This window comes from Thalassophryne amazonica, chromosome 9, assembly GCF_902500255.1.
Source record: "Thalassophryne amazonica chromosome 9, fThaAma1.1, whole genome shotgun sequence".
Classification (NCBI taxonomy): Eukaryota; Metazoa; Chordata; class Actinopteri; order Batrachoidiformes; family Batrachoididae; genus Thalassophryne; species Thalassophryne amazonica.
In genome coordinates this window covers 106,287,821-106,302,237 of record NC_047111.1, presented here as the reverse complement: position 1 = coordinate 106,302,237, position 14,417 = coordinate 106,287,821, and the positions used below count along the sequence as shown (strand labels likewise).

The 14,417-nt window shown below is 40.5% G+C and overlaps 1 protein-coding gene across 1 annotated transcript; it reads right to left on the bottom strand.

Annotated features, from left to right (window-relative positions):
• Positions 1 to 5,923: 5,923 nt before the first annotated feature.
• On the bottom strand, positions 5,924 to 13,544 carry h3f3c (H3 histone, family 3C). Its single transcript, XM_034178912.1, has 4 exons — positions 13,396 to 13,544; positions 10,977 to 11,120; positions 8,350 to 8,503; positions 5,924 to 7,140 (listed from the first exon to the last, which is right to left on the bottom strand). Exons 2-4 carry the CDS (start codon positions 11,102 to 11,104, stop codon positions 7,012 to 7,014), a joined length of 411 nt encoding a protein of 136 aa, XP_034034803.1. The 5' UTR covers positions 11,105 to 11,120; positions 13,396 to 13,544; the 3' UTR covers positions 5,924 to 7,011.
• Positions 13,545 to 14,417: the final 873 nt, after the last annotated feature.

Below are 14,417 nucleotides of genomic sequence, written 5' to 3'. Positions count from 1 at the left end.
TTCAAATCTTGAAGATTCTGTGAAGCTCTTCTATGAACTCTGATCTTCAGTTCTTTCCCAGGATTCTCTATTGGATTCAAGTCAGGTGACTGGCTGGGCCATTCTAGCAGCTTTATTTTCATTCTCATTCTTTGAGAGTTTCCTTGGCTGTGTTTGGGATCATTGTCTTGCTGAAATGTCCATCCTCGTATCATCTTCATCGTCATGGAAGATGGCAACAGATTTTTTTTTTTTTTTATCAATAATGTCAGTACACTTTTCCATTCATCCTTCCTTCAATTATGACATTTGCCAGTGCAGTATGCTGAAAAACAGCCCCGCACCGTGATGTTCCCACCTCCAAACTTCACTGTTGTTCTGGTGTTTTTGAGGTGATGTGTACTGACATTTGCCCCCCAAATACGGTGTGTATTATGCATCCAATTGATCTCATCTGCTCAAACTATAGTCTCACGGTATTTCACAGGCTTGTCTAAATGTTGTGCAGCAAACTTTAAACAAGCTTCAACTTACTTTTTCTTCAGCAATGGAGTCTTGTGTGGTGAGCATGCATACAGGCCATGGTGGTTCAGTGCATTACTTTATTGTTTTTGTTTGTTTGTTTGTTTGTTTGTTTGTTTTTTAATTCCAGGTCTTTTTGAAACTCTCCACAAGTGGTCCTTTGATTTGTGGACAGCTCTGGTCCTGGTCGTGGCCATTTTATGATGAAAATATGTTCTTTTCACTTCAGGATTATGGCCCCAATAGTACTCACTGGAACATTCAGAAGTTTAGTAATCCTTCTGTAACTAATGGTATAAGTATGTTTTGCAATAATGAGGTTGCAAAGATCTTGAGAGAGATCTTTGCTTTTACTCATCGTGAGATGTTTCTTGTGTGACACCTTAGTAATGAGACACCTTTTTATAGGCCATCAGTTGGGACCGAGCCAGCTGATATTAATTTGCACTGACAAGGGGCAGGACTGATTTCCAATGAATGATAGATTTCAGCAGGTGTCTTGGCTTTCCATGCCTTTTTGCACCTTCCTTTCTTTAGGTGTTCAATAGTTTTTCCCTGTGTCATTTCATATTATTACACATAATTTATGGATATCTATGGTTTGATTTCTTTGTATATATGGATTACTTGAGTTGTTACCAACATCTGGTGAAATCTTCATGTTAATAGCAAATTTAGAAATATATTTACTGAGAAAAATGACCTGTTCAGTACTTATTTTACCTGCTGTATATATTACTTTCCACAAGAGAAAGCAAGGGAGCATGAATCCTCATCATTAAAGAAGCAAAAATGTGAAGAGAACTAATAACATGACCAGCAATGTCATAATGCAATCTGAAACCTCACCACTAGATCACACAAAATCCTGCACACTGCAGCTTGAAATCAGGTTTTTATGATCATTTTAGCTGGAGTGATCAGCCTTCCAGTTACCATGACGTATTACCATTAGCTCACAGCTATTTTGTGAGGAAAATAGCATGGCTGTGCTATCAAACCTGCTGTTATGTACTCCTCTGTAGTTTGTACTTCTGTACATATAATAAAAATGGCAACAAAAATTGTAATACAACAACAACAAAAACTTACTTTAGTGGTGACACACAGATTATCACTTTTGAAAAGGGCTCCAAGAAACAGATGATCGGATTGTGAATTTAAGGCCTTGCTCACTGGCTCCCCCATGTGGCAGTTTGGTTCCTAATCATGCTGGCACCCTGCTCAGAGTGCCGCTCTCTAGGAGGTGGGCGATACCGGGAATTTTGGTATTGATCTGATACCAAGTAAATACAGGCCCAGTATCGCCGATATCGATACTGATACCGATACGTTTTCATATTTAAGCTTCATAGATCCAAAGGATCCAAAAGTCCTAGGATAGAATTTTGCCAAACATTGTACGTGACAACAAAATACTTTTTTTTATCACAATCAACATTTTTGTTTAAATATCACTCAACTTAAAACAAAATCTCCTGAGGTAGACAGCTGACTCCAGGAGACCGCTGAGTGGGCGGGCCAGGCTGATCCTACCTGCATGGCTGTTGGCTGGCGCCGCTGAACCACATGATGGTGCAACAACAAAAGACCAGAGGGGGGAGGGTGCGCTGCTCCATGTTGTGTGACACAGCGCAGCACTGCTCTTACAGACAGAGAGTAGACTTTGATGAATCTGCATGCGCAGCAGTCAGTGCATGCAGGAGAGGAAAAAAAGCTTGAATATCAATCTTTTTACACGAGGATCTTTAATATCAATACCAGCGTTGGTATTAATATTATCGATATTATGATCGATCCGCCCACCTCTACCGCTCTCACTGGACCGACAACACTGCTACTTTGGAATTGTGAGATAGCTTGTGCCCACAGGTTGAACTCGCCAGACTACTTTCGCCACACTCTTACGAGCGCCACTATTCCCAGATAGATCTCTTTCAGTGCAGCTTTTTGTTCTGACTTTAACACGAACTTTACACCCAAGTCTTTCATCGCCAACTGTAAATGGTAATCAAACCATTCCAATATCTTTCTGAATTCTTCCACATCAAACTCCATCATGTCAATGTTTACAATATGCTTGAGCAAAAACAGGTGAAGTTGCTCATAAACTTTAAGTTTCATAAGTATTTATTACGGCCACTCTTAAAACTTAAGTTACCTTTATAATTTTATTACTGGTAAATTTTAGAATTAATTTAGATTAGATATACTCATTATCTCACAGGAATATATCACAATTATCTGGGAACTACGTTTTGCGCAGGAATTCATCGGGCGCGTACCAACACAGAATACCCAGAAACTGGCCAGTTGTTCGGCTTGCCATAAACTAAACTAGTGGCGCTCGTGCGTCATACTGGGTTTGGCGGAGTCGCAGTTGCTGATGTCACCATCCGCCATGTTGTCTCACCCAAAACCAAAACATGAACTGAAATCGCACCCGTTTCTGTCATGTCACAAAATTACAAAGTCACTGTATTACACAAGTGTAGAATCTTACTACATGTATGAGTGAGCATTTTAATATCGCAAGTTTCTCCTGTAAGATTTCATTTTTATTTTTGTGGATCCCTTTTAAGTCTTAAACTTTATTTTCATTGTTAAATGTCGGAAGTTAGCCCTTGGGACGATCAAGGGCAAAACTGTGATATTGAAGCCTTTAAGATCAGCAAGAAAAAAGATTGTAAAACATTTTTTAGACGGTTTTATTATTTTAAAAAGACAGAATTGTTTGTTCTCTCAGAATTTACTCGAGTGAATATTTCTCGATTATTCACAAGTTATCGAGACCGCTCTTATAAGATTAGACTATTGCCAGTTTCAGAATTTACTACCTCAGCAAACATGATGCAGCAGGATACATTTAACTCATTTTCAGAAATTATAATTCAAGTCATTCCCAAATCAGTTCTGAAATTCAGACAGCCCTGTTGGACACACCTCCCTCCTGAAGGGTGTTCTTGATCTGGCTGCTTACCTGTGGAAGATTCTTCATTCACCACAACAGAGATGTGTTGTTTTCAAGGATTTAAGGTGTTAATTTGCTTACTAGTAGGTAATATGGTGGCATTTTTCTAGTCTCTCTTGATGTGTTTGTTTTAAATTTTCAACTGTGTCACCTTCTTTTACTGTGCTTGACAATTAATAGCTCAAGATTCAAAATGCAACACTTGAACTCAACTGTTGTTTTTTTAATGTTATTTTTGTGTGTGCGTTATTACTCTGGGTCTCCACAATGAATCCGGTGTGCAATCACATATAGATCTGACCAAGTCTTACACAGGTGCCCTTCCAATTACACACAGAGAACAGGGCATAGGTGATCTTGGAGTAGGGAACATTCTTTTCTGGAGGAAAGTGTCCTAATAACCCAGCCTTGAAACTATACTTTAACACCCTTTTGAGGGGGGAAATAACCCTTAAAATGCAAAAGAAAAAACAAGAGCAAGCCTACCCATATATATATTTATGTGTTTGTGTGTGAAAAGGGACCAGGACACAATGGGCCTCATGTATCAATGTTGCGCACTTGTGACGTAAATTTACGGCGTAAACTTGAAATACACCAAAGTCGCCGTGACATGTATCAAGCAGTGCGCACCTGCCCGTTTCTGGCGTACGCCTGACGCGATCTTGATAAATGCGGCGGGTGGAAACGATCGTAATTATAATAAACACGCCCATAAATATTCAGACTCCGCTTCAGACACACCCTCATTTTACGACATGGAAGCCGGGAAGACGGCAATGAAAAAGAACTCCACCAATCACGACGCGTGCCAATAGAGCATCAAAAGCGGCTGTCGTATCGTTTTGTAGTATATAATCAATAAAGTGTTACAGTGGTCCCTCATTAATCGCTGGAGTTACGTTCTAAAAAATAGCCCGAAATACGTGAAACCGCGACGTAGTCAGCGTTATTTTTTACAATTACTATAGACGTTTCAAAGCTGTAAAACCCCTCACTACACAGTTTATACACTTTCTCAATCAGGCATGAACATTTTCTCACTTTTCTCTCGTGTGTAAACTCTCAAAGTTCAAACCTTAGTAGGAAAATAATACCAAACTGTTTCAGGCCCAAACATTTGTTTGAGAAATAAAAATAGAACGTTTTCCTATAAATAATTATGATGGCATTTAGAACTAATGAATTAATTTTAACGATCAACGAACGAGGTCGGACACATAAGAAATTATTACCAGTATTTCACAGATCGGGCCTGTGCGTCCTGACGCTGCGCCTTTTCCCACTCACACCTGGCTGCAGGTGTCTGTTTCCGTGTGACAAACACAGTTATGAGTAATTGTTGGCGTTCTTTTTTCTTCTGGGCGACAAGATTCTTATAAACAGATATGCAGAACACAGAACACTGTAAAAAAAGGCATGCAAAATTGGACTAAATACTCCGCGAGACTCCGAGGCCACGACAGGTGAACGGCGTTATAGCGAGGGACCACTGTATTCTCTTTTCACGTCAATAATTCTTGACGTGGATATTTGCTCGCTCAATTAATAAGACACGCCTAATCTGTCAGATTTCTTTATTTTTTAAATGTATTTCTGTATTTATTTTATTGTGACAACCGAATGGAGACAAAACCTGGTTACAGCACGGGCGAATTAAGGGAATGACGAAACTACAGTTGTAATTATCAATTTCATAGTCTAAAACGATCACACCACATGAAGTTAAGCTCAGCGCTGCTGCAGCCACGGATCGTGCTCCATAACAATCCCGCAAAGGCGGGATTTGTATTGATTATTATGTAGTATAATCAGGAAAGTGTTATTTATGTAACATATGCATTGATTTGTATAATGGCACTGTTTATCATGTTGATCATTTTTATGTGGATTCCAGCGCTGGTTCATTTTGGTGTATAATTTACGCCACCTCTCGACCTGGTGTATATTTTCAGCGCAGCGTACACCAGCGACCACACTGATAAATGCCAAGTAGCGCAGCCCTCTTGGCGTACACCCCATATACGCTCAAATATCGCCGTACGCACGTTGATACGAGGCCCAATGTGTTTTCAAATGTCCTTGTGGATGCAAAATACATTCTCAGTAAACAGTTTTCTCCAGCTGAAAACTTATTGAATAAGTCATAGTGTAGTGTCTGTTACACAGTATTGCTGTCTAATGTTCTTCTCATTCTACACCAAAAAAAAAAAAATAAAATATTTAACAGAATGGGAGCCTGGCTACAGGAGCAGCTGTGTCTTTTTGGTGATTTTAAAGCCCAGCTCAGCCTCTCCACCTTGTGACAGTTTGGTTTCCCATCACTACTCTGCATCGCCACGAACTGAAGACATTTAAATGAACAAAAATCTACTTTTTAAAAATCGCTGCAGCAGATTCACAATTCGGTGAAGCACAGTTGAAAAGTAAAATCAGACTGACAAGCATTAGTTTGTTTTAACACCTATTTATTACCACCAGAATATGGGAAATTTGGAAAATACAAAGATCAGCATATTTATACGTCTGAAAATCTCAAGGAATAAGAAAAATATAAAAGAAAACAAATATGAGGTTATATTGTGTATCACAAAATTTGAGAGGGGATAGATTATACGCTCAGATCTACAGAGAACACACACAGAGGCTAAACATGCAGCGTAGAAATTCTGCTATAATGTCAACATACCGTTGGAACAAAAAAGTACATGTGACGACTGAGAGCAAATGAACTGGAGGTGATGGTAAATGATCGCCCCCGTGTGGCTGCCATTAGAATAAACGTTGTCCTGGGATCAGAAGCCCTTCCTGATTTTCTAAATCAATCAGTAAAAAAAAAAAGTTTACTATGTTAACAATACCTGTTAGTTGGTTTTTGTTACTTTAGAAGTGGGAAAAAATAAGAAATTCTCACTTATGAATTATATGTGTCCAAAAAAAAAATAAATCACCATATCCACAAGCATAAACAATATCCTCAAGAAACTGAAAGATTGTAGAGGTTTGGAACATCAGAGCTCAGATCCACACACACAGACCGCCGTCCTGTCCCAGTGCCAGAGGTGAAGCAGGAGGCTGGAGAAGGTGAGTGAGCCGTTATGACCGCAGGGGTACGGTGGTCACGGGGTGAGCAGGAGGGGAGGAGAAAGAGGACTCGGGACTAGTTTTAATAGCACCCTGCTGTGGAAGTTGCAGCTCCCCTTAAGCAGACTAGTCCCGCGGCCTCCGCGCTCTGCTTCAGCTCTGTTGCCACCCAAACCCTGTGCAACCATTCGCATTTGAGTGTGTGTGTGTGTATCTGATCTGCCAAGCCTTTTACATGCATGGAAAGAGGTACCCGATAAACATTTGGTGAAGACAACAAAAAGTAACCTAAGAGACCAGACTTCAACATGTTTCTATCTCTTCATCATGACGATTACTCTAAAGTCGACAGAGAAGCTGGGCGGAGTGGGAGTGGGGCGGGTCAAAAGGGAGGAGTAAGGGCCGGAAAAAGGCAAAGAAAAACCAGACAGAGCCAAAACATTAGGGAGGCCGTTTTAAGCGCGCTCCCCGCGGATACGACGCGCCAGCTGGATGTCTTTGGGCATGATGGTGACACGCTTGGCGTGGATGGCGCACAGGTTTGTGTCCTCAAACAGACCCACCAGGTACGCCTCGCTGGCCTCCTGCAGACAAACATAGCATGAGGAGAAGGTCAGGGAACATATGTGCATTGGAGGTTATGTTTTTAACCTCCATTTTATCTGTGAGCAGGATTACGCAAAAATGTTTTTTATGAAATCATGGTGGAATTGTTGGTTGAAACTATGGGGAAAAAATCCCATTAGGTTTTGGAGATAATCCCAGACTTATTACTTACACACAAACCATTTTTGCCATTTATTCTAACATATTTTAGTAAGAATTAAAGGGTGCGTATGTAGAAGGACTGATCGTCTACAAACAGTGTCAATTCAGGTCATCAAGTTTTGGAGCATCTCCAGTTGCTGCACCTTTTTGTCACAAACCGGACTAATAGACCATGGGGCATTCCACAGAAATATGAAATTTCGTTTGACCCATTACTGAACAAAGATCTGACTCTTGTATCCTCTGATTAATGGTACAAATGTGCCAGAATGCCATTTTTCTGGAAATATTACCTGCACATTAATTACAACCCCTGGTAAAAATTATGGAATCACCGGCCTCGGAGGATGTTCATTCAGTTGTTTAATTTTGTAGAAAAAAAGCAGATCACAGACATGACACAAAACTAAAGTCATTTCAAAAAAGTCATTTGAATTCAAAAATGATGTTTTCTGGGTCATAAAACTGGATATTAACCCTCCATGAACCAAAACTTGCACTATAAGAGCAAAATTCTTAAAAATGGGATAAACGTGTGCAACATGAAATTGTGCATGATTTTTCATCATCATTTGCATCATTTTTGAACTGAACACCCCCAAAATACCCAAGGATACGTATTTTCAGGTTGTTTGCTCATTTTTCCCCACAATTAAACAATTTTTAGTGTTTTGCGCTTATATTGTACGTTTTGGGGCGTGAAGGGTTAATGTGCACATTTATGACCAAGAAAACATCATTTTTGAATTTAGCACCCCTACATTACCTAGGAATAAGTGTTTTCAGGTTGTTCACTCATATGTCAAATGAAACTTCATTTCTAAGCCTCTTTCAAGCTAAGCCCCATGGACTACAAGAAGGGCTGCCATAGTCTCTGTATTTAATGGGAAACTCTGATTTATATGTAGAACAGTTATTGTGTAGCACACACAAAAATCCTAAACTGTCGTCATTACGTGAAGATTTAGCACCAACACTGGCTGCTCTCAATTTCTTTTCAGATCCACGTGCACCAGTACACCCACCTGTAGAGCTCCAATGGCTGCACTCTGGAAACGCAGGTCAGTCTTGAAGTCCTGAGCGATCTCTCTCACCAGGCGCTGGAACGGCAGCTTACGGATCAGCAGCTCAGTGGACTTCTGGTACCGACGGATTTCTCTCAAAGCTACAGTACCGGGCCTGACACAAGAAAGCAATCTTTGCTTAAATACTGGCATTTTAATCATTACCTATATGTTTGTTTTTCCCTTTCTAAAATCCTTTCAGGAAATGAAATGTGAAAAACTGTCAGAGGTGAAGTCATTGTCAAGTCATCAATCTGCAAGTCCCAAGTCTCAAGTCAGCTTTGTAAACAAATGGTGGTCATTATGACTTGTGACTTGCCAATTCATGACTTGAGAGCGACGTGGTGGTGACTTCGTCTCACCTCTGGAAATTGTGGACCTCGTCTTGCACCGACTTACAAACAAGAATCTCCTTCCTGACAGCAAGTTTATTAACAGTTCAAATAAACGCAATAAGTTAAGTTCTGAAAATGTGTTTCACAAAACAAGTGCATAGTCTGCACTTAAGCACAGCCACTGGGCAAACATAGATAAGTTTACCATTACATGTGAGGCTTCTCTGCAGACGGCTTTTACAAAAGTACAGTTCAGTGATTTTAACCTTTGATCTTTTGAGTAAAATCAAAAGGCTTTGTGGGGTCACGATGCCTAACACCCACATCACGTTTGGTGACAATCAGGCACCAAACACAAATCACGATTATTTTATAAAGTACATTGCTTGATCTTGACCCCAAAGTCAATGGTGTTCTTGGGGCCAATACAGCTAAAAAAAACTCATCAGGTTTGGTGACAATCAGGCCAATACAACTGAAATACGTGACTGGCTCCCTGCACATAGTGACGTTGAGCCCACTGGCTGCACTGCAGGAATAACATGGAAAAATATGCAGTGCACCCAGAAAGTATTCACGGCCCTTCACGTTTTCCACATTTTATGTTAGAGCCTTATTCCAAAAAATTCTACATACAATACCCCATAATGACAGTGAAAAAAAGTTTTTTGTTTTCTCCTTTAGATTTTTGCAAATTTCTAAAAAACTAAAATCACATGTACGTAAGTATTCACAGCCTTTGCCATGAAGCTCAAAATTAAGCTCAGGTTCATCCTGTTTCCACTGATCATCCTTGAGCTGTTTCTACAGCTTAATTGGAGTCCACCTGGGGTAAATTCAGTTGATTGTACATGATTTGTCTACATATAAAGTCCCACAGTTGACAGTGCATGTCAGTGCACAAACCAAGCATGAAGTCAAAGGAATTGTCTGTAGACCTCTGAGGCAGGATTGTCTCAATGCACAAATCTGGGGAAGAGTACAAAAACATTTCTGCTGCTTTGAAGGGTCCATTGAGCACAGTGGCCTCCATTATCCGTAAGTGGAAAAGTTCAGATCTGCCAGTACTCTTCCCAGAGCTGGCTGCCCAGCTAAACTGAACAATCTGGGAGAAGGGCCTTAGTCAGGGAGGTGACCAAGAACCTGATGGTTAAATCTGTCAGAGCTCCAGCATTCCTCTGTGGAGAGAGGAGAACATTTCAGAAGGACAACCATCTGTGCACCAATCCACCAATCAGGCCTTTATGATAGAGTGGCCAGATGGAAGCCACTCCTCAGAAAAGGCAGGCCACCTGGAGTTTGCCAAAAGGCACCTGAAGGACTCGCGACCACGAGAAACAAAATTCTCTGGCCTGATGAGAAAAAGATTGAACTCTTTGGCGTGAAAGCCAGACATCATGTTTGGAGGAAACCAGGCACCGTCCCTACAGTGAAGCATGGTGGTGGCAGCATCATGCTGTGGGGATGTTTCTCTGCGGCAGGAACTGGGAGACTTGAGGGAAAGATAAATGCAGCAATGCACAGAGACATCCTGGATGAAAACCTGCTCCAGAGCGCTCTTAACCTCAGACTGGGGCAGCAGTTCATCTTTTAGCAAGACAATGACCCTAAGCACACAGCCAAGATATCAAAGGAGTGGCTTCAGGACAACTCTGTGAATGTCCTTGAGTGGCCCAGCCAGAGCCCAGACCTGAATCTGATTGAACATCTGTGGAGAGATCTGAAAATGGTTGTGCACCGACGCCCCCCCATCCAACCTGATGGAGCTTTAGAGGTGTGGCAAATAGGAATGGCAAAACTACCTAAAGATAGGTGCATCAAGCTTGTGGTATCATATTCAAGAAGACTTGAGGCTGTAACTGATGTGAAAGGTGCATCAACAAAGTATTTTTTTAAGTACTTTTGTACATGTGATTTCTTTGTATTTTTTTAAATAAATTTGTTAAAAAACACCACCAACAAAAAACTTTTTCATGTTGTCATTATGGGGTGTTGTGAGTATAATTTTGAGGGGAAAATGAATGTAATAAGGTTGTAAAATTACAAATTATGGAAAAAATGAAGCACTGTGAATACTTTCCAGATGCACTCTGTTTAGTGAATGTAAGTATCAAACCATAATGAATTTAAAATGCTTGCAAACCATTTTTAAAATAAAAACAACCAGAAAATGTGGAGTTTTTTCAGACTCCAGGAACCTTGAAAAATGCTAAAATAATTAGCACAAACCACTTCTTGTTGTTCTACTGTTACCTGTAGCGATGAGGCTTCTTGACACCACCGGTGGAGGGGGCGCTTTTCCGGGCCGCTTTGGTGGCCAGCTGCTTACGAGGAGCCTTTCCTCCAGTGGATTTACGAGCGGTCTGCTTGGTACGGGCCATGACGACGCAAAATCACCTGAAAAGTCAAATTAAAACAAACAGCATACATACAGTACATGAACTGTTCATCTGTAAAATCAAACAAGTGTTGGCACTTTAAACATGCCTGAAACATTTTATTTTAAGCACCCTATGTCAGTTCCGACTTGGAAGGGGAAGAAACATTAAAACAGTCTTGACAAATTTCAGCATTATTACTTCAAATCTTAGTATCTGTTTTAAAGCAGTTTAACAGCTAAGTTTATCCTCAGGGTGGACAATTAAATCCAGATTTTTTTAATCCAAATAATTTAAAAACAGTTTTCACCATTTACTGGTGGATAAATATACCTGATCTAAAGCATCTTACAACTGCTTGAAGCTTATCTGACAACTTCAATTTGAAGGTTAACTAGAGAGCACTGAGGTCTTGCAAGTATCAGAGGAGAATTCTGGCTTTGATACTCATCAAATCTTTGTGACATCATAAGGTGAGAGTGATAACAAAAGAGGTCAAAGTTAAACCTATGCAGCAATTTAGCAACTAAAGAGTGGAATAAAAAGGAAAGAATAAATTTTCCCGTCACCACCAAAATACCATCAACTTGTCCTAGTTTTATAGTTGAAACCTGTCTAGCTTGTTAAGATATGCCATTAACAGTAACCCTGCAGACCAAAAAGACAAAAAAAAATACGAGCAGAGCACTCAGCACAAAGTCCTTTATTAAAGTCAATGTTGACTGACAGTTCTGGGGGCAGGCTGCATGCCACATGGAACCACACCACAGAACCGCTCTGGGTCCTGGATAGCAGCCAGCCAGGCAGACAAGTGGTCCATCTTCACTTCTTACTAAAGACATCCAGTCTTCACCTCAAGAGACTGACTGATCAGGTCTCACAATTACACAGTACGACAAAATGCACCAAGACTCCAAAGATTTGTACCTCCATTCTACTGCAAGGTTAAACCCCTATTCTACAGGGCGCCATTCTACTACGATCGCCCACAATCCAAAAAGAGTGCAAAAATAGGATAGAACAGCTTAATTCAGTTTGCCTCCTAACAGGCTGGCTAATAATGTTCAGACTTGGAAACCCACCTAAAAACGAAAGAAAAGGCGATGAACCACAACAAGCACTGCTTTGGTTTCAAATTTTTACCCCGATGGAGCACAATCAAATGAATTTCAAGCCACAGTGACTACAAATATCCCACAAGTTGGAACATGGTCGAAGTTGTTAAGACTATGAATACCCAGAAAGTACTATCCACAATTTCAAGAACTGGGCAGAAATTTTTTAACAGTTCAAAAATTGGATCCGGATTTCAAATCTGGTGCCAATGATGGCCCTACTATATATACCAAGTTTGTTCAAGATAGACAAACATGGCTCAAGAAGTTACTACAATGCTTCAAAACATGCCCTGGTTTGCTATTCGGGATTAAACGGGAAGGAACAGCACTCTGTGGAATTGCCCTATTATCGACATCACCAGACACCTCTGTCCAGCGACCCCCATAAACTCTTTGCAGTCTCTCGACCTCAGCGATATAAGTGTCACTGCTGAGATATTAAGTTTATCTACAAATTCAACAACTAAACAGGAAGTCTTTGAAAGTTTAAAATATTATCAGTTTAAAAAAAAAAACATGTCAAAACAAAATTTCATGTGTGGTAACCTGTAAATCTTGGAAATTTACATTTTTATCATTCTTTAAAATCTAAAATCTGGCAGCCTGAGAACTTTTCCTCCGGTCCTGTTTGCCACACGCACAAACACACTGCGCATCCAATCAAGTCTCAGCGGGATCCTCGACACCAATCACAACAGTCCTCAAGGGGCACTGACCAATCAGCTGTGGTTTAAAACCAATACGGTTCTCTCCGCAGAGGTAATGGGCGGGGCATGCGCCTGTTGCGCCGCCTCCCGCTGCAGGATTATGGCCGCAGACCGACATCACTCTACCAACAATTCACAACCCGAGCGAGTAGAAAACCTCGACAATTACTTACCTCAACAGACAACATGTAAACACAAGACTACCAACAACACGTAGAAAAGAAACGTTGCTACTAAAAATCGTTAAAAGACGTTATGAAGCCTTGTTTGTTAAAGCGGAGCAGAGAGGACAAAGTGTGGCTGAGTGGAGCAGATGTCACAGACGGAGAGCCATTTATGCTCGTCTGCTCCACATACAGCGTCGAAATAAAGCTCAATTTCAGCACGAAACGACACTTTATCCGCACTATTTTACTCAATAAACGGTGACTAACCTGCTACGGTGGAAATACTAAGATACCAAACTTACCCTAGGTGAAATTAACGTTGTATTTCTATTTTTCCCTCCACAAGGATACAAGTGTTGTGGTTGTAGCAGATATTTACTATCACACAATGGAAGCACGGAGCCAAAATGGCCGCCGTATCAATCATCTCTCTCCCATAATGCCACGGTGCCCGCCGACACTCCGTCAGCTTATTCAAAATTCTGACATTTTTTGTTTGTTTGTATATTTACTTTTTTGACACATGACATATATACTGTTGCTAAAATCTTAAGCATTATAAAGCCCAAAAGATGCCACACGAAAAAAAAGCATCTTAATTTACAAAAGAAAGCCGAGCACCAGAATAAAATATGAAACATTCTTTTTTGGGGGGATACTGTCTCTTGGTTTCAAAACCAATTACAACAGGACATTCACATTTATTATTGTTCCATTTGTTGAGTTATACAGTAAACAAAGAAAGCAATCAGGTTTTATATGAAACACTGCTAGTTCTTTACCTGCATTGCCCAAAGCAGAGCAAGGAATTGCTTGACCCACTGCACACGTGGTCACTGGACAACTCAAGACAGTGTCTTGAGGAATATTTTGTGGATCAAGATGAAACTTGATGCACTTGAACTAGACCTCTGACAAGTTTGATGTGCGCATTTCAATTTCAGTTGTGGCCACCAACGGGGCACATTCATTTGCATGCAATGGTGCCATGGTTTGCTACATTCACCACTAGTTGTAAGGCTAGGTGGTGCATAGGATCCTTGTGTACTACATAGCAACATATGTACTTCGTGGATCAAAATGAAACTTTGGTGGTAGGTGCATTTCGATTGTGTGTGCAGTATTTTGATAAAGACTTTATATCCAGGTGATACATAGTATACTTGAAATACAAATAAGTCTAAGGCCAGTGCTTATACCTGCTCCATACTGTAAGGAAAAGAGGATTAACGTGTGTGATTTCCCCTGGATAGCACATCAGTGCATTGTAAATTATACATCAGTAAACTAAAACTTCAGATTTCTTGGACATTCCACACACTTC

Excerpts from the sequence above, each read along its gene's own strand:
- h3f3c (XM_034178912.1), bottom strand. The coding sequence starts at position 11,104 with ATGGCCCGTACCAAGCAGACCGCTCGTAAATCCACTGGAGGAAAGGCT. Across the intron at positions 8,504-10,976 it reads AAGAAGCCTCATCGCTACAG|GCCCGGTACTGTAGCTTTGA; the intron begins GTAACAGTAGAA and ends TTCTTGTGTCAG. Across the intron at positions 7,141-8,349 it reads CAGCCATTGGAGCTCTACAG|GAGGCCAGCGAGGCGTACCT; the intron begins GTGGGTGTACTG and ends GTTTGTCTGCAG.